The sequence below is a fragment of the Gorilla gorilla genome, chromosome 1 (genome assembly GCF_029281585.2).
Source record: "Gorilla gorilla gorilla isolate KB3781 chromosome 1, NHGRI_mGorGor1-v2.1_pri, whole genome shotgun sequence".
NCBI lineage: Eukaryota > Metazoa > Chordata > Mammalia > Primates > Hominidae > Gorilla > Gorilla gorilla.
Window position 1 is genome coordinate 219,326,328 of NC_073224.2, and position 25,240 is coordinate 219,351,567.

General features: G+C 50.9%; 1 protein-coding gene across 1 annotated transcript; it reads right to left on the reverse strand.

The window, feature by feature from the left end:
- Nucleotides 1–17,300: 17,300 nt before the first annotated feature.
- FAM43B (family with sequence similarity 43 member B) lies at nt 17,301–21,070 on the reverse strand. Its single transcript, XM_004024823.5, has one exon. The coding sequence runs from the start codon at nt 19,342–19,344 to the stop codon at nt 18,355–18,357; it is 990 nt and encodes a 329-aa protein (XP_004024872.2). The 5' UTR covers nt 19,345–21,070; the 3' UTR covers nt 17,301–18,354.
- Between the last annotated feature and the right edge of the window lie 4,170 nt (nt 21,071–25,240).

Sequence of the window (25,240 nt, forward strand, 5' to 3'; positions counted from 1 at the left end):
CCTGCTTTGTCTGGGCAGCTAGATCTGTGTCTAGTAAACAGTAGAGGCTCAAAAAACATAGAAAGAAGGGAGAGAGGAAACCCCCAAAGTGTAGTTTAGGGCAATCTCTGGGGCTCCATAAGAGACCAAAAAGCCCATACGACAGCTGCCAATCTTGGTTCCTTAATCTTAAATGACTCCTGATGGGAGTGATGATTCACTATCTGGAATTCTTCTCTTCTCCCTACTCTTTCCTTCTTCGTTCTTAAGAGTAGTCAGACTAATGTCCACCCAAGGCAACTGTTAACCTCCCAAACCCACAGTCACTATAGATAGATTTAGTGTGACCTTACAGAATTCTCCAGTATCTATCATTTTATACTTGAGTAACTACAAAGGCCAACATAGAGAGTTCCAGAAATGAAGAAACTTGGCTCTAAATGATATAGTGACAATAATAACTATATTTTGGGGCTATCGTTTTGTGCCAAAAAAGATTTTAAATGCTTTCAATGCATTTCCTCATTTGATCCTCAGAAACGCTCCTTGAAGTTGTTGAATCAATTATCTGTTACTGCATAAAAAACCACCTAAAATGTAGTGGCTTAAAAGAACAACTATTTTTTTGGCCCATAATTCTGTAGGCCAGCAATTTGGATTGGGCTCAGCTGGGTGGTTCATTTGCTGATCTCCCTGGGGTTGCTCATGTGCAATCATCCAGCAGCACAACTGGGGCTAAGATGGCCTCACTCATGTGTCTGGTGGCTGCTGCTGAAAGTCAGCTGGGACACGTGTCTCCAGCAGGCCAGCCTGGGCTTCTTTCACATGATGGCAGAGCTCCACAATAGCAAGCCTTATGACATTTTTCAAGCCGTCACTTGAGTTGTGTTTGTTGATGTCCCATTACCAAAGGAAGTCACATAGCCAAGCCCAGAGTCAATGTGAAAGGAGACCACACAAGGGAAAACTTGTTTATTAGGACCATTACCAAGCAATCTACCACAGAGGTTAGAACTTTATTTTATTTTATTTATTTATTTATTTTTGAGACGGAGTCTTGCTCTGCCACCCAGGCTGGAGTGCAGTGGCATGATCTTGGCTCACTGCAAGTTCTGCCTCCCCGGTTCACGCTATTCTCCTGCCTCAGCCTCCTGAGTAGCTGGGACTACAGGCGCCCACCACTATGCCTGGCTAATTTTTTCTATTTTTAGTAGAGACGGGCTTTCACTGTGTTAGCCAGGATGGTCTCGATCTCCTGACCTCGTGATCCACCTGCCTTGGCCTCCCAAAGTGCTGGGATTACAGGCATGAGCCACCGCGCCCGGCCAGAGGTTAGAACTTTATTATCCACGTTTTACAGGTGAGGAAACTGAGGATCAGAAAGGGCAAGAAATCTGCTCCATGACCCAGAGCTACTAAAGGCAGAGGGGAACAGAAATCCTTTGCTCACAGCCTCAGTATCTCCACTGTCTTCCAAAGGCAATTAAGTCCTCACCTGGAGGAACCAAGACACCACCTTGTGAAATGGCAAGATGTCAAGTTCATCTTTGACTGAGCTCTCAGCTGCACTTCTTTTATTACAGTTAGCCAAAATTACATTAGCTTAAGTCACCTAACCTGTTTGTTCTGCAGATTTCTCATCTGTAAAGTGGGTTTGTAACAACACTCTTACTTTTCCTTCCCTTCATTTCACAGGTGTTGATCTTAGCTGGGCAAGGTGGGTGACTCACGTCTGTAATCCCAGCACTTTGGGAGGCCAAGGCATGTGGATCACTTGAAGTCAGGAGTTCGAGACCAGCCCCGCCAACATGTCAAAACCCCATCTCTACTAAAAATACAAAAATTAGCCGGGCATGATGGCACGCGCCTGTAATCCCAGCTACTTGAGAGGCTGAGGCAGAAGAATCGCTTGAACCTGGGAGGCAGAGGTTGCAGTGAGCAGAGATCGTGCCACTGCACTCCATCCTGGGTGACAGAGTGAGACTCTGTCTCAAAACAAACAGACAAAAAACCCACAGGTGTTGATCTTTTCTTATCATTTTGTTTATTGTCTGTTCTAGCTTACTAGCTTCTTGAGGGCTGGGGTTGTTGCCTAGCAGTTCTAGGCACTGCTGTATCTCCAGTGCCTAGAACAGTGCATGGGATATACTAGGTGCTCAGTAAATATTTCCTGAATGAACAAATAAATAGATGAGTGAGGGATTTGGAGTAGCAGGTGGGAGAAATCAGGGAAAAAAAATAGACTTGTGGCATGGAGAAATCTTTAAAGAAATCCCTAAAAGCCCCTGGCTTCTCTTTGCTGCCTAAAATGGATTGCAAACCACCACCCACTGGTCTTCATGCACAGTGATGAGCCGTGCCTCCCCGTAAAGTCTAACAGGTGGGGGCCAGGGGCTCGCCTCTCTATGTGGTCTTCAGGGACCCAGTCCCCTTCTACCTGTGGCTCTGCCCTCCTCTAGGTCCTCAGTGTCCTCTCCATTCAGCTAGCAGATGGAGAAAGATGGAACATGTCTTGCTCAGGGGGTGGGGGAACTGAGGGAGTGGGAAGTATTTATGGGCCAGGTTTGAAAGAGTCTCACATCCTATTGGCTAGAACTTAGTCACATGGCTGCAGCTAGCTGCAAAGGAACCTGGGAAATGTGTTGCTTTGGCTCTGGAAGAAGAGGTGATAGGTTTGGTGAACATCTAGTCAGTCTCTGCCATGACTGCTGTTTCTAGCCCAGAGATTTGCTAATCTTGGAATTTTCCATTTCATGGGACCAGGGGAGTGGGGAGGCACTCACTTTCCTTACACCTCTCTACTTTTCCTCACCCCCCTCACCTAATAGCATGTGTCACTTCTAATGTAATTTACGCATTTATTAAGCCTCTTGTTTATTGTTGGTCTCTCCTCACCAGGATGTGCCTCCCAAGGGCAAAGGGCTTTCTGTGGTTTATTCACCACTGCCTCCTCCACACTGGGACGGTGCCTGGCATGTAGTAGGCACTCAATATGATATTGATCAAAAGAAATTTAATTCCATATCTTGGTTATTGTGAATAGTGCTACAATAAACATGGGAGTGCAGATATATCTTTGATATACTGATTCCTGTTCTTTTGGATATATACCCAATAGTAGAATTACTGGATCATATGGTAGTTCTATTTTTAGTTTTTGAGGAATCTCTATACTCTTTTCCATAGTGGCTATACTAATTTACATTACCACCAACAGTGTGCAAGTGAGCATTCCCCTTTTTCCCTATCTTTGCCAGCATCCATGATTCCCAGCCTTTTTGATGAAAGCCATTTTAACTAGGGTAAGATGATATCTCATTGCAGTTTTGATTTGCATTTCTTATGATCAGTGATGTTAAGCATATTTTCATGTATCTGTTGGCCATTTGTAGGGTCTTCTTTTGAGAAATGTCTATTCAGATCTTTTGCCCATTTTAAAATAGAATTATTATTATTATTATTTTGCTATTGAATTGTTTGAGCTCTTGATACATTCTTGAGCTCAGGAGTTTGAGACCAGCCTGGCCAACGTGGTGAAACCCCATCTCTACTAAAAATACAAAAATTAGCCAGGCATGGTGGCGGGCACCTGAAATCCCATCTACCTGGGAGGCTGGAGAAGGAGAATCACTTGAACCCAGGAGGCAGAGGTTGCAGTGAGCCGAGGTCGTGCCACTGCATGCCAGCCTGGGTGCCAGAGCAAGACTCGGTCTCAAAAAAAAAAAAGTGTGGTTTGTATACACAGTGGAATATTATTTAGCCATAAAAAGAATGAAATCCTGTCATATTCAGCAACATGGATGGAACTGGAGGCCATCATGTTAAGGAAATAAGCCAAGCACAGAAAGACAAATATTGTGTATTTTCACTCATACGTGGGAGTTAAAAGAAGTAGATCTCGGCTGGGCGCAGTGGCTCACACCTGTAATCCCAGCACTCTGGGAGGCCGAGGCCGGTGGATCACCTCAGGTCAGGAGTTCGAGACCAGCCTGACCAACATGGTGAAATCCCGTCTCTACTAAAAATACAAAAATTAACCAGGTGTGGTGGCATGTACCTGTAGTCCTAGCTACTCGGGAGGCTGAGACAGGAGAATTGCTCGAACCTGGGAGGTAGAGGTTGCAGTGAGCTGAGATCGCGACATCACACTCCAGCCTGGGTGACAGAGCAAGACTCTGTCTCAAAAAAAAAAAAAAAAAAAGTAGAACTCATGAAGATGGAGAGTAGATTGGTGGTTACCAGAGGCCAGGAAGGATACAGGGGGAGGAGGAATGAAGAGAGCTTGATTGGTAGGTACAAATATACAATTAGATAGAAAAAATAAGACCTAGCGTTTGATAGATTAGTAGGGTGACTATAGTTAACATTAATCTATTGTACATTTCAAAATAGCTGGAAGAGAATAATTACAGCATTCCTATCATGAAGAAAATATGAATATTTAAGGCAATGGACATCCAATTACCCTAATTTGATCTTTACAAACTATACATATCAAATGATCACATGTACCCGCTCAAATATGTACATCTATTACATATCAATAAAAAAAATTTCAATAATGAAAGAAAGTTGAACGAATGAGGGATGTGGAACCCTGGCCTGCAGTCCAACTTCCAGAGCTCGTTAGGTCCTAGATAGATAGATGTCTCTCCTCTGCCTGCTGGGAAAGCCGTGGAGGGGCAGAATTCCCCACCCCAGGGTGCCGGACCTTTCTGGACAAGGCCCCAGACTCCATTAGAGCCGAGAAGCTTCCTCTGGACAAGAGGTCATGGTGCTGTGTCACTTACATGCTGTCCTCTTCCACAGGGTAGCCTATTCTTCCAGTCTCTTTTCCACCCAGGATCTGATTGTTTTTCACGTAAGACACAGAAAGGAGGACAGGCGCGGTGGCTCACGCCTGTAATCCCACCACTTTGGGAGGCCGAGGTGGGTGGATCATCTGAGGTCAGGAGTTCGAGACCAGCCTGACCAACATGGTAAAACCCCGTCTCTACTAAAAATACAAAAAATTAGCCAGGCGTGGTGATGTGGACCTGTAATCCCAACTACTTGGGAGGCTGAGGTACGAGAATCGCTTGAACCCGGGAGGCAGAGGTTGCAGTGAGTGGAGATCGTGCCACTGCACTTCAGCCTGGGAGACAGAGCAAGACTCTGACTCAAAAAACAAACAAACAAACAATAAAAACCACACACACAGAAAGGAGCCTGGTTCCTTTTTTCCAGTTTTGAAGGATAGACACAATTATCAGGTAGCAGCTTTTGAGTGTCCAAGCTTTAGAGTCATCCGAGGGACATTTCCTTTTTCTTTTCTTTTTTTTTTTTCTTTTTTTTGAGACAGGGTGTTGTTCTGTCAGTCAGGCTGGAGTGCAGTGGTGAAATCATACCTCACCATAGCCTTGACCTCCCAGGCACAAGTGATCCTCCCACTTCAGCCTTCTGAGTAGCTGGGACCACAGGCATGCATCACCACATCTGGCTAATTTTTTTTTAATTTTTGGTAGAAACAAGCTCTCACTATGTTGCCCAGGTTGGTCTTGAACTCCTGGGGCCAAGTGATCCTCCCGCCTCAGCCTCCCAGAGTTCTGGGATTATAGGCATGAGCTATTGCACCCAGCCCTGTCCCTCATTTTTAAGAGGAGACAAAGTTCAGAGAGGTGAAAGGACTTTGCCAAAATTGCCCTGTGCACTGGTGACTGAGAATGCCAAGCCGGCGCTGCACATCACATTCCCAGAGGAGAAGGCCTCTAGGTCCCCATCCCCACTCACTCCCCTCCTTGGATCAAGCACCAGGGATGCCTGTGGACAGGAGAAGGGGCAGCTGGGGGACAAGGAAAGAAGAGGTAGCTTGAGGTAGGGAGAGGAGATGACACAAGACCACTGTGAACTCTGGCTTGAAGCACACCTATGGGGTTTGGGGAACAAGGTGGAGGCAGCAGACAGAGATAGTGGCCCTAGGGTGTCTATGAGAGGATTCAGAGACACCCTAGGGCCACCGCCCTAGACTCTGGCCTCGGCTTGGCAGGTGGAGAAACAACATCGCCCTGGGCTGGGCACGGTGGCTCACGCCTGTAATCCCAGCACTTTGGGAGGTTGAGGCAGGGGGATCACGAGGTCAGGAGTTCGAGGCCAGCCTGGTCAACATGGTGAAACCCCGTCTCTACTAAAAATACAAAAATTAGCCAGGCATGGTGGTGCGTGCCTGTAGTCTCAGCTACTCAGGAGGCTGAGGCAGGACAATCACTTGAACCTGGGAGGCGGAGGTTGCAGTGAGCCGAGATCGTGCCACTGACTCCAGCGTGGACAATAGAGTGAGACTCCATCTCAAAAAAAAAAAAAAAAAAAAAAGAAAAGAAAGTCACCCTGACTTGTCACACCTGAGGCTTTTGAATCCTTATAGGGGTCCTACTCCTTCTCCAACCTCCGCAGAAGGAGCTCTCACCAGGAGCTGGGCCCACCCGCCTCTGCAGCCCTGATGTAGCAAAGACACTAATAGGCATGAAGGGAGCAGGCACCCCTGGACCAGCAGTCAGGGAACCCTGGCTCCATCATTTCAAATCTTGACTAAGCACCTACTGCATGCCAGGCACTGTCCTCCCAAGCCTGGATGTGTAACTCACAGGCTTTCTATTCCAATGGGGGAATCTTCTGATGAACAAGGAAGCAAAGACATGATCAAGATTATTTCAGACGGTGACAGTGCGGTGAAGACAATAAGCACAGGAAGGGGACAGAAGGGGCCGGATGTGTCAGGACTGCTTCAAGTGGAGGGAGAGGCTGGAAACAAGGAGGGCCTCTCTGAGGAGTGACATTGGAGCTGAGATCCGTGTGTGGGAAAGAAGCAGCCATACAAAAATATGAGGGCCGAGTAGTCCTGGCGTAGGAATGACAAGTGCTAAGGCCCTGAGGCAGAAATGAGCTTGGAGTGTTGGGAGAAAAATGCTGGGTGAGGACGGTGGGAGGAAGAACATAAAGTGAAGCCCTATCCTTTTGCCGTTAACTCCCTTGAGGTTTGAGTACAACCCACTTCCTAACTTGGCCCCTAAACTCTGGGCATCTGTGAGCTTAAATAAACCTTTCTCTGGGAGGCTGAGGTGGGAGGATCACCTGAGCTCAGGAGGTCAAGGCTGCAGTGAATTATGATCACGCCACGATACTCCAGTCTGGGTGACAGGGCAAGACCCTGTCTCAAAACGAACAAACAAACCTTTCTTGGACAAATTTCTACTTTTATTTTAACAGTTTTTGTAAAGGAAACAGGACAATCGTCAAGGAGTCAACTAGCTTAAATTCTGGCCGCAGCTTTTTCAGTAGCAATTTGTATGACTTTGGACAAGTCCCTTTTCTTATCTGTAAACCAGGGGATTGGATCACAAGTTCTAAGGGCTCTTCCAGCTGAGACATGGGGCACCAGGAATTCATGTAAAACTCTTCTTGATCCTATGTATTTTCAGCTTGATATGTTCTGCTTATGTCTGCTCCCTCTTGCAGGAAGCATGCATGCAACAATCACGTAGTAGACATTTTTGAGAACAGGAGACAATTGGAACATACATTAACAGGGAACGGTCTAATACATTGTGCAGCTATTCAAAGAAGAATGAGCTGGGCGTGGTGGCTCATGCCTGTAATCCCAACACTTTGGGAGGCTGAGGTGGGTGGATCGCCTGAGGTCAGGAATTTGAGACCAGCCTGGCCAACATGGTGAAACCCCATCTCTACTAAAAATACAAAAAAAAAAATTAGGTGGGCGTGGTGGTGGGTGCCTGTAATCCTAGCTGCTCAGGAGGCTGAGGCAGGAGAATCACTTGAACCCGGGAGGTGGAGGTTGCAGTGAGCCGAGATCGCACCATTGTACTCCAGCCTGGGCAACATATTCATGAACATGGGGAAAAGTGGAGGAGGATACACTCCAGGCTGTAAGAGGAGTAACTTAGGAGTGTGTGTGTGCTACGGGTGTGAGGAATGAGGAATGGGGAATGGAGAGGGGATAAGGGAAGGTTATTCATTTTTTATTTTTGAGATGAAGTCTCGCTCTGTCACCCAGGCTGGAGTGCAGTGGCGTGATCTCAGCTCACTGCAACCTTTGCTTCCTGGGTTCAAGTGATTCTCCTGCCTCAGCCACCCGAGTAGCTGAGATTACAGGCACCCACCACCACACCCGGCTAATTTTTGTATTTTTAGTAGAGATCGGGTTTCACCATTTTGGCCAGGATGGTCTTGAACTCCTGGCCTAAAGTGATCCGCCCTCCTCAGCCTCCCAAAATGCTGAGAGCCACTGTGCCTGGCCCATTTTGTCTTAGTATTTGCTGTTTCACTGGTTTCAAATAAAAATGTGTTGCTTTTTTTTTCTCTTTTATCATCTTAGAAGGAGAACTTAATACATCTCTAAGGAGTCAAGCTGCCAGGGGAAACATCCTTGCAGACATCTACTGGCCACTGACAGCATGCCTTGCTCCCTGCGCCACACCTAACCCCATGGTTGTCATCCCCCACGTATGCTTCCCCAAGGAGATCAGGAGACATCCCAGGGCCCAGCCAGCCATCTGGGCCTGCGTGTATCAGTGGAATTTTGGCAGAAGGTTGATGTAATGCAAGCTCTCTAGGTCTTCTATCCTTTGAGGATTGAGAGAAGTAGAGGAATGGGAGTGAGCAGGACCCAGTCTGATTTTACAAGGATGTCCCCCTCCCCTCTCCGCATCCCCACCCCCATCTCAAAGGCTGCAGAATGATCACATTCTGTATTCCTGTGGGATATGAGATCACAGGCATGATTATGGCATGAGATGCTCCAGCTGCAAGGGTCTTCTGGGACCTTCTAGCCATTCCTCTGACTGCAGATGGGGATGTACCCACCACCCCTGAGGCCCATCATGGGGGGCGGTCGGGGGTGGGGGAGCTTATTGTTGGAGCTCGGCAAGCTGTTTGCCGGTGATATTCTCCCTCCAGGAAATCCCTGCAGATGCCCATTTTAAGCCTCCCTCACTGCAGTCTGTGCTTGCTTCCTTGGCAGGGGGCTTCAGCCTCCAAGCAAGAGCCTTTAAGGAAGGCCAGTAAGTAAGTTACTGCCTCACTCCAGCTTTCTTGTCTTAGAGTCAGTAAAGAATCATTCTGCCCCTACCTCTTGGATAGTACTTGACGCTTTTCAAAGTCCTCTTGCATTCCCTCTCCTTTGAATGGCCCCTCAGAATAATCCTTGAGGCAGGAACAGCGGGGATTATTACCTCCATATTGCAGAGAAAATGGAGACTGAAGCAGTTAAGGGAGTTGCCCATGTCCCAGAATGAGTACTAGGCGGTCCCAGGTTCGGGCTCCAAGATCAGCCTGTTCAGCTCATGCTGCATCCTCAGAAGTGCCCCTCCCGGTTGAAGGTCCCCTAAGAGATTGGCTAAGTAAGCCCAATTCATAGCCAATGAACTCATTTCCCAGTTGCAGCTGAGTGGATAAGGGTGGACCCCTGATCTGGGGACCACCCAGAGGCTGGGCTGTGACCACCAGGTGACCACCAATCAGCCTCATGCCTTAGCACTTGAACAGAGGTCACAGGCTTTGGTTGGACTGAACTGAAGAGGTGTGTGGATTCAGCATCAGAGCCACGTGCTGATGGAAGGCACAAGGGGACGGGTACTCTGAGCAGGGAAGGAGGAAGGAAGTCAGTCCATAATGTGGAGACTGGGAAAGTGTGCGAGGGGCAGCCAGGTGGCCCCAGGCAGAGAAAGACCTGGGGCTTTCAGATCCCACGTGCTGGCTGGATGTCTTATAATCAGGCAATGTGATGGGTCCCCTGAAGACTTTCAGTGACTACTTTTTCAGAACTGGGACCGGATGAGAATAGCAATCATGGGGTTAAGATTCTCCCAGACACAGGGACAGACCGCCCAACTCACACTGGCCTAAGCAAAAAGTGCAACTTTTTTTTTCTTAGACGGAGTCTAGCTCTGTCGCCCAGGCTGGAGTGCAGTGGTGCGATGTCGGCTCACTGCAACCTTCTCCACCTGCTGAGTTCAAGCAATTCTCCTGCCTCAGCCTCCCAAGTAGCTGGGGCTACAGGTGCATGCCACCACACCCGACTAATTTTTTGTATTTTTAGTAGAGACGGGGTTTCACCATGTTACCCAGACTGGTCTCAAACTCCTGACCTTGTGATCCACCCATCTCAGCCTCCCAAGGTGGTGGGATTACAGACGTGAGCCACCGCGCCCAGCCAAAAAGTGCAACTTCTTGGCTCAAGGAGCTGAAAACTCCAAGGGCAGATCTGGACAGGCTCAGTGGGATCCAGGGGCTCATGCAGTGCCATTGGACATAGTCTCTGCTTTCCACTGTGCTGGCCTCCTTCTCAGGTGCCCTCCCCTCATGTTGGCAAGAAGGCTGCCAGCAGCACCAGACACACCTCCCACCTTCTCAGCAACTCCAGCAGAAATTGAGCGTCTCTTTTCCCAACAGTTTCAATTAAGTCCCGCTGGCTCTGATTGTGTCATACAGCCTATCCTGAACCAATCTCTGTGGCTAAGGAGATGGGCTATCCTGATCCGTCAGGACTGAATCAGACATCACCTGGATCACATGTCCTGCCCTGGAGCCCATGTGGAGTCACCTCCGTTGGACCTCCAGGGACTGGGAGTAGGAAATGGGTGATTTCACCAGAAACATTAGGGTAGTGGGTTACAAGGAGAGTGTGTTAGTCAAGGTAGGCAACGTGCTTGCAATAAACAACCACAACATGTTAGTGACTGAACACAATACAACTTATTTCTGCTTCCAGTGGTGGCAGGGGCAGGGCTCTACTTCATGTGGTCACTCAGAGACCCAGGCTGATAGACGGGCTCTGTCATCTTTAACATGTAGCTTCCAAGAAAATCCTAGGTGATAACATCTAGAGGCAGGCAAGGAAATAAAGATCATGCTTCTTTTTTTCTTTTCTTTTTTTTTTTTTTTTTTTGAGACAAGGTCTTGTGCTGTCGCCCAGGCTGGAGTGGAGTGGTGCAAACATAGCTCACTGAAGCCTGGAACTCCCAGGCTCAAGCCTCCCAAGTAGCTAGGACTACAGATGCATGCCACCATGCCTGGCTAATTTAAAAAAAAAATTTTGTAGAGATGGGGTCTCACTATGTTGTCCAGGCTGGGTAGGTCATGCTTTTTAGGATCCAGGCCTGAGAGTGGCATGCATCAATTCTATTGACCAGAACTCCGTCACATGATCACACCTAAGTAGGAGGGACCAGGGAGGGAGTTTGGTTGTGTGCCTGAGAGGAAGAGGAGGCAGTCTCCAGTGTAAAGGAGGAATGGATGGATGCTGCCCAGACAAACACAAGAGTCTTTCTGACTTTCTAATACAGCCCAGCTCCTTTGGACTTTTCGGTCAAGGGTTCCTGGCACGTAGGAGTATTGGCCCCATCTTCCCAACTGAGGTCTCCTCTTCGACGGCTTGGACTTCAGCTTCCCCTCCGATCCTTGCCCACCCAACCGCCTTCCAGCTGTTAAGGGCTGATGCACATCAGTCACTCTGGATTAGCTGACAAAACCCATATGTGCTCTGAGGACAGGCAGGAGTGGAGCAAAGGGTGAGAGGGAACAGTTTTGGCCTGGAGACCTGCCAGATCTGCATGCCAGCCACCCGATGCTTTTCTGCTGTTCTTCCCCTCAGCCAAAAGCATCCTCTTCTTCACCTGAAGTTCAGGGCAAATGGACCAGGAAGCAGACCCATTTGTCACAAAGAAGCGGCATCCCAGCCATTGGAAGACCTTGGCAGGGAAGGTTGTGTGCCAACATTGCTGTTGGCAGCAGTAAATCCTTCATGCAATCACTCATTTATTCACCTCTCAGTGTGTACTGTGTGCCTCGCATTGTCCTGGGTGCTAAGGCAAAAAGGATACACAAGAAGTATAAGATATTGTATCCACTGATCTGGTGTCAAAGCACCCAGGCTTATGTAGGTTGAACAATGAGAGAGAAATTGTTAATAAGGCAATCTATTGGTTTAGAGATGAATGGAACTTTAGGTGAGTAACCATCCTGGGCATACACAAACAACATATTTAGTGTCTCAATGACCAGCCACCTGATCTCCTCATCCTAGAGCTGTCTGTTAGGAGAATTCCAGGTAAAATGATAATAATAAACGGAAGAGCAATAGCCATCGCTTACTGTGTGCATCTGGCACTGTGCTATATAAATTATCCAAATGCAATACCTTACATCATTCTCCCAACAGCCGTATACAATGAAGACTCAATTAAAAAACTGGCTGGCTTGGTGGCACATGCCTGTAGTCCCAGCTACTTGGGAGGCTGAAGTGGGAGAACTGCTTTGGTCTAGGAGGTCGAGGCTGCAAAGGAGCCATGATCGTGCCGCTGCACTCCAGCCTGAGACCTTCTCAAAAAAAAAAAAAGTATTTAATCGCGCTAAAAATTTTAAAAATTAACATTAAAAAAAAAAAAAAGGCTGGGTGCAGTGGCTCACGCCTGTAATCCTAGTACTTTGGGAGGCTGAGGTAGGTGGATTGCTGAGTCCAGGAGCTCGAGACCAGTCTGGGCAACATGGTGAAACCCTGTCTCAAAAAAAAAAAAAAAAGAAAAAAGAAAAAAACCACACACACAGACACACACACACACACACACACACACACACACACACACATACACACACACAAACCCATAAAAAATTTGCTAGACATGGTGGATGGTGGCAGCATGCACCTGTGGTCCCAGCTACTCAGGAGGCTGAGGTGGGAGGATAGCTTGAGCCCAGGAGGAAGAGTTTGCAGTAAACTGAGATTGCACCACTGCACTCCAGCCTGGGCAAAAGAGAGAGATCCTCTCTCAAAAATAAATATATAATGGCCAGGTGCAGTGGCTCACGCCTGTAATCCCAGCACTTTGGGAGGCTGAGGCAGGCGGATAACAAGGTCAGGAGATAGAGACCATCCTGGCTAACACGGTGAAACCCCGTCTGTACTGAAAATACAAAAAAAATTAGCCGGGCGTGTTGGCGGGCGCCCGTAGTCCCAGCTACTCCGGAGGCTGAGGCAGGAGAATGGCGTGAACCTGGGAGGCGGAGCTTGCAGTGAGCTGAGATCGCGCCACTGCACTTCAGCTTGGGCGACCCAGAGAGACTCTGTCTCAAAAAATAAATAAATAAAAATAAAAAATAAATAACTCACCTATCCCTATCCCTATTTTCATTTTCTTTCTTTCTTTTTTTTTTGAGACAGAGTTTCGCTCTTGTCGCCAGGCTGGAGTGCAATGGCACCATCTCAACTCACTGCAACCTCCGCCTCCTGGGTTCAAGGGATTCTCCTGCCTCAGCTTCCTGAGTAGCTGGGATTACAGATGCCCGGCACCATTCCCAGCTAATTTTTGTATTTTTAGTAGAGACGGGGTTTCACCATATTGGCCAGGCTGGTCTCAAACTTCTGACCTCAGGTGATCTGCCCACCTCGGCTTCCCAATGTGCTGGGATTACAGGCGTGAGCCACCGTGCCCGGCCCTCTATTTTCAAAGTCGGAAAACCAAAGCTCCAAAAGCCTTCAGGAACCTGCCCAAAGTTATACAGCCATTGGGTGGCAGTGCTGGGGTTGGCATTCAGGTCTCTCTGATGCCAAAGCCGAGGTTTGACTGCCTGTGTGTTACATTATAAACCGCACCTGTCACGACGGTCCCCTCAACACCCTTTCCAAGTCCGCAACTCCCAGCCAGTGTGTCTGAAGGGTGGCTGCCCACTGCCAGGAGCTGCTGTTACAATTTTGAGTGTCAGCTGTGTTTTGGGGGCTGGATAAGTCCAGAGAGTCAGGGTGCCCAGTCCTGAGACTGTAGAACCTGGAGCAGACCCAAGGGACAGAGGCTTCAGCTTCCTCCTCTGGCCTCATCTCTTCGGCTGCTGATCTTCTCCCCCACGAATAGCCATCCGTCTGAACAGGGCGTATGAGGACAGTTCTCCTTCAGTATCTCCAGGCAGAAGCTTGGCAGAGGAAATGCTTCTCCACCCACTTGGTTTCCTGTCCTATGATGGCTCTTCCATCTGGTTCATTCATTCCTGTATTCATTCAACAAATCATTACTGAGCACTGACTCTCTGCCTTGCCATGGACAAGGTACTGAAGGAGGTGGGGAAATGAAGATGGATCAATACAAAAGACGAGACACTCATATACAAAGAGTAGTCCAAGCTGGGCGTGGTGGCTCACACCTGTAATCCCAGCACTTTGGGAAGTCAAGGCGGGTGGATCACCTGAGGTCGGGAGTTCGAGACCAGCCTGCCCAACATGGAGAAACCCTGTCTCTACTAAAAATACAAAATTAGCTGGGCATGGTGGCGCATGCCTGTAAACCCAGCTACTCGGGAGGCAGAAGCAGGAGATTCACTTGAACCTGGGAGGCAGAGGTTGTGGTGAGCTGAGATCGTGCCACTGCACTCCAGCCTGGGCAACAAGAGCAAAACTTCATCAAAAAAAAAAAAAGAGTAGTCCAAGGTAAACATGATGAGGACCATGAGAAAGCACAGACCAACAAGACCTGTGTGAGGTTGAGGTTGAGAGGAGAGATCACATCCAGATTTGGCAGGAGTGGAGAAGAGGTATGTGTTAGTAAGTTTCAAAGAGGTGAAATTTGTGCTGGGCCTTGAAGAAAGGGTAGGATTTGAAAATGTGTAGACAAAGGGAAAGACATTCCAGGGAGGGAGAACAGCGTGAGCAAAGGCCTGAGGTGGGAACGTGTGGTGATGTCTAGGGAGCAGTGAGCTGTTCCGCGTGGCAGGGTTGCAGGGTGGAAGTAGAGCAGTGGGAGCCAGGATGGCACTGGTGGCTGGGCTGACTTTATTTTGTGAGCTATGTGCTGTGTCACATGTCACATTGGTCACAGCCCACCCCTGCTGGAGTGGGATCAGAAGAGACGGAGATAGGTCCCAGAGGTCCCAGGAAGAGTCTTGACCCCAAGTTGCTGGCCTCCCTGGGGACACCCTTCTGCATCGTCCTTGGCTGCCTGTCATTCTTGAAAAGCCCTCTGTTGCCACCGCGTTTGAGAATCTCTGACCTTCTCCAATAATACTTCTCACACCTAGTCAGCCCAACAGGCCTTAGAGCCTCAGGGCTGGAAGGGAAGGTTTAGAGAGCCTCTTGCTCAGTGATTTCAATTGTTTCAAAAATCTGTAAATCCCATTATTCAAATGGACTCATAGAATCCCCAAACAGGTAACACATACTGCTCTAGTTAAAGCGAGGCGGGGGTCTCCCTACTCCACTTCCCCATCACTCCCCACAGCAGCTCCTGGGGCACCCCTGAGAAGTCTAGGACAGGAGGAATGTGGTTTGAAAAGCACTGGTCAACTCCACTCTCATTTTCATTTTACAGGTGGGGAATCTGACACTGAGAGGAGAGACACAGGGGCTGAACCACCTGACCACTGATTTGGGGTTCATTTTGCTATCTTGTGCCTAAGATCTGGGAGAATGTTGAGTAAATGCATAGACAAAGGCATGTGTGGGTGCCCAGGAGATGCCCCCTCTCCCCTGGGTAGCAATGCCACCACGGGCCTTGTGGCTGGAGCAGTCCCCTACGCCCAACTCTGCAGCCCAGCAGCGGGAGCTATACAGGCTCACCAGTGGCTCACCTGACCCTCAGTCCATCATACACACTGAGAATGGAGACGTTGCTCAGCAAAACTTACAGCCACTCTCACCAGGGAGACAGGAGTTGGAGTGGTTGTTCTTCACATGTACTGGGCATTTTATTATTTACTGAAGGGTTTTCACAGACATGATTCTACTTAATACTTACACCAGCCGGTGAGGTTGTAAGAGGAGATGCTATCCCCATTTCACCTTTGTTTAATAGGAGGCACAGAGAGGAGTCCTCTCACCCAGGCCTTCTAATTCCAGGTCTAGAGAATATAGCGTGAGTGAGGGAAGGCGAGAGGCTGTGTGTGTGTGTGTGTGTGTCTGTGTGTCTGTGTGTCTGTGTGTTGAGAGGCTGCCGGTGAACAACGGAAGAGCAGGGGCTGAGGCTGGGAGCTGGCAGCAGGCTTGTAAATCATTATTATTATTATTACTATTTTAGAGACAGGGTCTAACTCCGTTGCCCAGGCTGCAGTGGCGGTGATGATAGCTCACTGCAGCCTCAAACTCCCCGGCTCAAGCAATCCTCCTGCCTCAGCCTCCCAGAGTGCTGGAATTGCAAGCATGAGACACTGTGCCTAACCTGTGAATTATTATACAGTAACTGCTCCTTTAATTATATGCATCTCATTGCAAATGTAAGAGCAAGAGAGGGCCTCCTGGACCTCCCAGTGCCTAGCAGTTCGAAACTATCTGCTGCATGAATTTGATTGAAGAGGGCATGCCGTGATCTTGTTTCTAGACAGGTCTGGGGTTGTCTCAGCCACATCAGAGGCTGCCTGCAGCCCATCGTCCATTCCTAGGTCTTACATCTTCCCACTTCCGCTTTTCTGCAAATGGGGAGAAACACCAACAAAAGTCCTGGCAACATGTAAGAAGGAAGCAAAGAACACGCAGGGAGGCCCTGCCCAGTGGGTTCTTGTTACTCCGGACATATGGAGTCAACCCCAGCTTTTCCCTCCAAAGCCCCTGACACTGCCTGGATTCTGCAGGGTGAAATGCCTGGGTTCTGCAGGGTGAGACGGCAGTGCTGTCCTATTTCCTGGCAGTTGCAGGAAACAGAACCATTCTGATTACTGGCAGTGGCGGAGGCCACTCTTTTGGGTTCTGAGTAACTCTGGGATCAGTGCCCAGCTCAGCACAGGAATAAAGAAGATATCCAGCTGAAGACTCACACTGCCACAGGGTCTGGACAGGTTTTTCCAGAGCCTCTGAAAGAAAACTGGGCTGCTCACCCCATTCTCTTACAACCTGCTCGCACTCATCCCTGAGAGCACACACACAGTCTATACCATATGCTCTGAAATACACATGAACCTTCTCAGAGATATGAATACACGCTTATGAGAAGCCCCCAGCCCAGTGCTCCCTCCCTGCCAAATGTCCCAGACACCTGCATCTGAGTGCCCAGGCGTACAGACATTCTGGGAGGCTGAGACAGACAGCCGACGTCCCTCCAGGGAGCCTGGCGCATGTGATTTTCAGACAAGGCAGAAGTTACTGCCTCCTTCTCTGACATTAAGGAACAGCTTCCTGGCAGCAGTCCCCAGCTCCCGTCCTAATCCTGGGGTTGGCTCTGGCTGCTCAAAAGAACTACTTTCAGGTTTCTGATGGTAACCAGGGGGAGCTATACAGGCTCACCTGTGGCTTATCTGATCTTCAATCCATTTTTTCACCCCCAGCAGACCTGGCATTAAACACAACACAGGAGTAGTGACAGGGCTGTAAAAGCAGGTCCACTTTATTTACAATGATCAGTGACACATAGATCTTTGGGCTTTCTGTGGTCTTGCGGAGACACCTGGGTGGGGGGCCCACTCCCTTGGTTGGTTAACACACCCTCCTTCCTCATCCTGCTGGGAGAATCCACTGCTGTCAGGACCCACCTGCTCTGAGGAGCCTCGACTTGGGAGCATCTCTGCTGCGTCTACTTTCTAGGTAGTCAGTGTCCTAAGCACCTGCCAAAGGTTCTCCTTACCTCCTTTGGAAGCCCCATCTTGGTCCTGGTTGTGGGGCACCTAGGAGGGGGCCACATACATCCGTCTGCAGAGAGATGGGATGGGCAAGGAATACCCTGGGGGTGCCAGGGCAGAGGCGTGGGCAGCGGCCTGGTGCAGGGCTGTTACCTGGCCTAACCTGTTGTTTGAACCTCGGTAGGACTCTCCCAGTGTTCTCCAGAGGCAGAGCAGTGAAGTCACAGGAGTCCTCCAAGGCGTAGAGAGGCGGGGCTTGGGCCTGCGAATTCTTCCCTGTGTGTATGGCAGCCGACTCTGCCCACCGCCGGCCCGGCCCCAATTCTCCCAGGCCGCTAGATTCTTCCCCTACAAGAATGCCTCTCCAGGGTCATTTTTTTTTGCACAGGGAAGAAGGCTAGAGGGACCAAGGGCAAGGTCACTGCCTCCACCCTGCCCAGGGTCCAAACCCACCCCTCCTGATTTCTTGAAACTTCTCCTCCCTTCTCTTGAGAGGATGTTTTGGGAGGGAATGAGGAGGTCTGTGGGCAAAGAGACTAGGTGTAAAGCATAGGGGGCGGGTCCACAATGGCAGGCCCGGGAAACTCCGGGTGTGGGGAGAGAGGAACACCCCCCAATAACCAAGGGCGTATCAGGCATCACCCTGAGACAAAATGAGGCGGCGGGGCGGACAACACGGAGACCACGGGGGAGACACGGGCCGGGGGCCGGGGCAGCCGAAGCGGGCAGGGCCGGGGTTGGAGGCTGTGAGTCTGGCGGGTCGGGCCTGGGGCTGCGAGTCCTGTCCTTCGGCTCTCAGCGCGCCTGGCCCGCCCGCTCCCTGGGGCCGGCCTTCCAGCGGCGGGGCTGCGCGGGCGGCGGGGGCGCCGGGGCGCCCCGCAGGCTGCACGTCCTCAGCTCCCGGGCCAGGCTGAGCACCTCCGGCCGCTCGCGCTGGGGGACTCCTCCCTCTTGCTCCTCCGCGTCGTCCTCCTCCTCCTCCTCGTCCTCCTCCTGGATGCTGCTGAGGCGCGGCGCCCCGCGGCTGCGCTCGCTCGGCGGCGGCCGGTAGGCGCACTTGGCATTGAGCAGGCGGCGCAGCGGGGCGCGGGGCACCGAGGCGGCGGCGCCCCCAGCGCGGAGATGCTGCTGGCGCACGTGGCGCGCGTCGCTCTGGCGCTGCAGGCGCTTGAAGTCGCTGAAGGCCGCCAGCGCGGTCTGGCGGAGCAGGCGGGCCAGGGCGCGCGCCTTGTGCGCCCGCGCCAGCAGCACAGCGTGGCAGCGCAGCACCACGGCCTTGTGGCGCGCCTGGTGGCGGTAGACCCAGGCGAAGACGCGCGGGTGGCGCCCGTCCGCCGTGCAGTAGGTGATGCGCGGCAGCAGGTAGGCGTGCGCCGGCCTGCGGCCCCCCGAACCCCCGGCGGCGCTGCGCTCGCACGGCTGCATGCGGATGCCGTGCGGCCCCAGTGTCAGCTTCATCTTAGTGCCCCCGCCAGGCCCGCAGCGAGCCCAGATCTTGCCCACGGCGTCGTCGGTGCAGCCGTCGCCCTTGGCGTGCAGGGTGACGGCGTTGCCCAGGTACCACACGGTGTAGGTCGGGTCCTCCTTGTTGAGCTCCACTTTCTGGCGCCGGCTGCGGAACACACGGCCCAAGCGCTCCAGCGGCCAGTCGGGCAGCAGGTCCGGGCAGGAGCGCAGGAAGCTGGAGAGCAGCGACGTGTAGGCGAGCCCCGGACTCAGGCTCTTCGCCTTGCACTTGGCCTCGTCCTCCACCAGCACGAATTTGTTACGTCTCCAGGGCAGCATCGCGGCGGCGGCGAAAGGGGCTGGGGGCGCAGGGAGCTCACCGGCGTCCTGTCGGGAGACCGGGGGAGGGAAGGCGCGCAGAAGTCCACCGCCCTGGAGTCGCGAGAAGCTGGGCAGCGCCGGGGACAGTCGTTGCCTGGAGATGCCCAGTGCCAGGCAGGGCTAGCTTCGCAGATGCCCGGTGCCCAGCCGGGCCAGCAGCCGAGGTGCCGGACGGCGGCCGAGTGGCTGAGGATCGCTTTTCCCGGGAGTGTCTCCAGCCGTCTGGGAAGCGAGGAGGGGCCGGGGCTGGGAGTGAGGTGGGCTGGACGCCCACCAAGCCCAAACGGTGGGATTTCCGCGGCCCCTGCCGCCGCAATTTGGGTCGCCGGAGCCGCTGGCGGCTGCTCAGTGGGGCAGACCGAGAGCGCGGCTGCGGTGGGGACTCCTTCAGGCGTCGCGGCTCCACCTCCCCGGGCTGCCTACATCACCGGGCGGGACCGCTAGCTCTCTTGTCCCCTCCCCTTGCCCTCTTCTCCCCTCCCCCCACGCAGGCTCGCGCTGCCCGGGACCCTGCACAGGCGCGGTGGAACGGGTTTAATCATTATTAGTGGAGGGGTGGGGGTAGAGAGGGCTGTTAAGTACTAGGAATCCCCTGAAATATACAGGAGGGCTTTGTCCATGCTAATTTATTTGGCCTCGCTACTGGTCTCCAAGCTCCCCTTGGCGCATTCGGGAACCCCCGCGCCCTACGATTCCTGCTGCCCCTCACCCACAGCATGTCATTACCCCCATCCCTGAGAGTGGGAGTTAGGGGGTGTTCCTGAAGGGGCTGGCCTGGCGCACTTTGCCTCGTCTGCACAGCACAAAGCCAGCCGAGGTGGCCGAGCAGTGCAGTGGAAAAGTACTGTCGCTTGGTGAAGCTTTCTCCCAGGTTCTTCCAAGGTCATGGGCCAGACCGCTGGGCCTGAGCTGAGAGACCTGGCCACTGCTGCAGTGGCTGGCAGTGCCCCTCGACTGGTCTGAAGCAGGGAGGGTACTCTTGGAGGGTGGGGGAAACTTTCAGAACAGGGTCTGTGGTAATTGCAGTTGAAAAGCTCCTTCTGGCGAAAGGGCAGCCTCTGGGCTATGCGATGATTAAATAAACTCCTATTTGTGAACTCCTGTGAGTTCCCAGGGGTTTAGCATTCATTTTCTTATTTAATTCTTGGAACAAGCCCAGGCTCAGTTAAATGACTGGCCCAAGGTCTTCAGGCTGGTAGGAGGTAAAACTAGGGCTCCACTCAGGCCCGGGTGACCCAGGGGCTGCCCCCAACCCTCCATGCTCCCCGGGACCTCCTAATGAGAAGTGATGAGCACCTACTAGGGAGGAAGTTCTGGTATACTGAGAGACAGTTGGCCCGGGGTGTGGGGACACAGCTCCCTCTTTCAAGATTGGTTAAGCCACAAGCTCCCTAGAACTCCAGGACTGCTCTGATATGGGACCAGGAGTCTTGTTGCCTTGGGCTCTCACAGAGTCAACACTCAAGCTCTTTCCTTGGCTTCTGAACAGGTCATCTGGGGTGGTGTCCAGGTCAGGAGTGAACCCAGGTCTGGGCTGGAGCTGAATTGAGAGCTTGGGCTGGGCCAAGCCAAACCACATGACCTCTGAGAGTGGGAGCAGTGGGAAGATTTGGGAAGATGGTGTGTGCTATCTCGGCCAGCAACATCCTGCCAGTGGGTAGGAGTGAGTGTCTGGGTCAGAATCCCTGGGGGAATATAAGTAAAATAACAAACCACAGCAAGAAAATAATATGCAAATAAAGAACAGGAAATTACTCCGAATTGCAGTATCTTTGGTTTGGAGGGTGCCTCCCAGATGATCTGGTTGGTTGTAGCCTCGGTTCGTTTTTAATATGGAAATATCTTTATCACCTTTTGCTGATTATAAAAGGAAGATGTGCTTGTGGTAAAAATTCACAGAAGAAGGACATGAAAGTAAGTCTCCTACTGTTCCCCACCCTGCAGATGTGGTCTCATTTCCCAGGGGGAGAGAACAGGCCCTGAGAAGCCAGTGATCATTGCAGTGCTTTTCATGGCGCCACATTTGTCTCCTGGGCCAGTGGAGACATTAACTCAACCAAATCCCTTTATGGAAAGGACTTCATGTGGTTTTGACCTGAAAGTCAGTTCACTGTAAAATTCTGCCATGTCCTGCCTTGAGTCTCCTAGGGCCGTTCTCTGGACCTTGCCACTGGGGGTTCCCTCTCCCCGCTGGCAGTGGGCTGGTGGGAGTGCTCAGAAGCAAAGCCTCAGCTTGCAAGGCGGAGAAAACTGCAAGCATTTTTTTTTTCTTTTTTTTTGAGACAGGGTCTTGCTCTGTCTCCCAGGTTGGAGTGCAGAGATGACTGCTCACTGCAGCTTGACGTCCCAGGCCCAAGCTATCTTCCCATCTCAGCCTCTTGAGTAGCTGGGACCACAGGCATGCACCACCATGGCTGGCTAGTTTTTAAAATTTTTCTGTAGAGGCCGGGCATGATGGCTCACGCCTGTAATCCCAGCACTTTGGGAGGCCGAAGTGGGCGGATCACCTGAGGTCGGGAGTTCGAGACCAGCCTGACCAACATGGAGAAACCCCGTCTCTACTAAAAATACAAAAATAGCCCGACGTGGTGGCGCATGCCTGTAATCCCAGCTACTCGGGAGGCTGAGGCAGGAGAATCGCTTGAACCTGGGAGGCGGAGATTGCGGTGAGCTGAGATCGCACCATTACACTCCAGCCTGGGCAACAAGAGCGAAACTCTGTCTCAAAAAAAAAAAAAAAAAAAAAAAAAAATCTGTAGAAACAGGTTCTATGGTGCCCAGACTGATCTCAAACTCCTGGACTCAAGCGATCCTCCCGCCTCAGCCTTTTATATTGCTAGGATTATAGGTATGAGCTACCAGGCCTGGCTGAACTCCAGCTGTTGATGGAAGGAAGGTGTAACCAGCCCCTTAGGCTTGCTAGAGTTAACATATAAAGACACAGAAAATGTCACTAAATGTGTTTTGGAGAAACAATTTTTTTTTTTTTTTTTTGAGACAGCGTCTCACTTTGTCACCCAGGCTGGACTGCAGTGGTACTGTCTTAGCTCACTGCAACCTCTGTTTCCTGGGCTCAAGCCATTCTCATGCCTCAGCCACCCAAGTAGCTGGGATTATAGGCATGTGCCACCACACCCAGCTAACTTTTGTGTTTTTAGTAGAGACGGGGTTTCACCATGTTGGGCAGGCTGGTCTTGAACTCCTGGCCTCGAGTGATCCACCTGTCTCCGCCTCCCAAAGTGCTGGGATTACAGGTGTGGGCCACCACCCCTGGTCAGAAACAGTATTGTAAAGTCTAAGCATGTCTCAAGTATTGCATGTATCTGACAACCCTAAGCCTCCTGCCTACCAGCAGGCTAGAGATCAAGTGGCCATAGGTACGTGTGTGCTGCACACTGAGGGTCTCTACTCTCTCTGGAGCCTGCCCCACTTTCCTTAACCCTGATGGTGTGGCTTCTATTCCCATTGTTCTTTGGAGAAATTCTCAGGGGATGGGGAGGGCATCACCTGGGACTGTGAGATCACAGCAAGCCCAGTAGTCTGTTTTTATGTTACAATCCCTTGACCTCAAAGCAAGCTTGGTCTTGGGCATTCTGTTCTTCCTGTAACCTTTTTCCTATAGAGCAGCAGTCCCCAACGTTTTTGGTACCATTTTGGTACCAGTTTCATGCAAGACAATTTTTCCATGGAGGGGAGGGGGATGGTTTCAGGATGAAACTGTTCTATCTCAGAACATCAGGCTTTAGTTCGATCCTTTTTCCTTTTGTTTGTTTTTGAGATGGAGTCTTGCTCTGTCACCCAGACTGGAGTGCAGTGGCACGATCTTGGCTCACTGCAACCTCTGCCTCCCAGGTTCAAGTGATTCTCCTGCCTCAGCCTCCGGAGTAGCTGGGATTACAGGCACATGTCACCACACATGGCTAATTTTGTATTTTTAGTAGAAACAGGGTTTCACCATGTCGGCCAGGCTGGTCTCAAACTCCTGACCTCAGGTGATCCACCCGCCTCAGCCTCCCAAAGTGCTGGGATTACAGGCATGAGCTACCACACCCGGCCATCAGGCATTAGATTTGCATAAGGAGCATGCAACCTAGGTCCCTTGCATGTGCAATTCACAATAGGGTTCATGCTCCTATGAGAATCTGATGCTGCTGCTGATCTGACTGGAGGTGGAGCTGAGGCAGTGATGTTCGTTTGCCTGCCGCTCACCTCCTGCTGTGCGTCCCAGTTCCTAACTGGCTACAGACTGGTACCGGTCGGCAGCCGGGGGGTTGGAGACCCCTAGTATAGAGGGCTCAGCTGCCCTCTGGGCTTCCACCATCCTTTCTATTTAGATGTCTCGAAAAGCTGGTCTGGTCCCAGTCATGGAGGCTGAACTCATCATGAATGGGACCAGGGCTGCCTTCTCTGTTAAGTTTTCTCTTGATTCCTTTCCTTGGTAAGAGCTCCCAGCCTGGCACCAGGTTGTCACTACTTCATAGACTGGCATGCAGTTGGATCTTTTCTCTTTTTTCAAACATCATTACCATATTTATACTAATATTAATTTAAAAAGCCAAATACCTGGCTTATAGTAGGCTTATAATTTAAAACAAGTCAATCCCTTACCCCACCCTTTTTTAGTCTCAGTTCCCACTTCCACAGACAACCACTCTTCTATACATTTTATTTTTTTGAGACGGAGTCTGGCCCTGTCACCCAGGCTGAAGTGCGGTGGCGTGATCTCAGCTCAATGCAACCTCTGCCTCCCGGGTTCAAGCAATTCTCCTGCCAAGTAGCTGGGACTACAGGCGTTTGCCACCACACCCAGCTAATTTTTGTATTTTTAGTAGAAATGGGGTTTCACTATGTTGGCTAGGCTTGTCTCAAACTCCTGACCTCAAGTGATCCGCCCGCCTCGGCCTCCCAAACTGCTGGGATTACAGGCGTGAGTCACCGCACCTGGCTTTTCTATACATTTTAGATGGCATTTCTGTCATATGCCTCCATATCTCTGACCCTTCTAATTCAGACATTTCAGTTTTTAAATTCTTATATATTGTCTCCCTGTTAGAGAAGATGAAGAATGTTGTCCTTTTATCCACCCCCATCACACATAGTTTTCCTCCTCCCTCCCTCCCAGTTGAGTCAGAACATTTTGTTTTTTCTTTTTTTCTTTTTTTGAGATGGAGTCTTGCTCTGTCGCCCAGGCTGGAGTGCAGTGGCGTGATCTTGGCTCACTGCGAGCTCTGCCTCCAGGGTTCACGCCATTCTCTTGCCTCAGCCTCTCCGAGTAGCTGGGACTACAGGTGCCTGCCACCACGCCTGGCTAATTTTTTGTATCCTTAGTAGAGACGGGGTTTCACCGTGTTAGCCAGGATGGTCTCAGTCTCCTGACCTCGTGATCCGCCTGCCTCAGCCTCCCAAAGTGCTGGGATTACAGGCGTGAGCCACCGCGCCTGGCCAACATTTTGTTGTTTCTGTTGCAACAGTATTCAAGGTTTAATTTTTATAACTATGTAAATATTGTTCAGAGCTGAGCCTTAAAGTGGGCCATGATTATTCTGCTTACTTCCCTTATTGGAAAACTTTTTTTGTTTTTTTCAGAAGTTAGTAATTGCCTCATTTTTTAAGAAAAAAACTTTCTTGCCAGGCACGGTGGCTCATGCCTGTAATCCCAGCACTCTGAGAGGCCGAGGCAGGCAGATGATGAGGTCAGGAGATCCAGACCATCCTGGCTAACACGGTGAAACCTCGTCTCTACTAAAAATACAAGAAAAAAATTAGCCAGGCATGGTGGCGGGCACCTGTAGTCCCAGCTACTCTGGAGGCTGAGGCAGGAGAATGGCGTGAACCCAGGAGGCAGAGCTTGCAG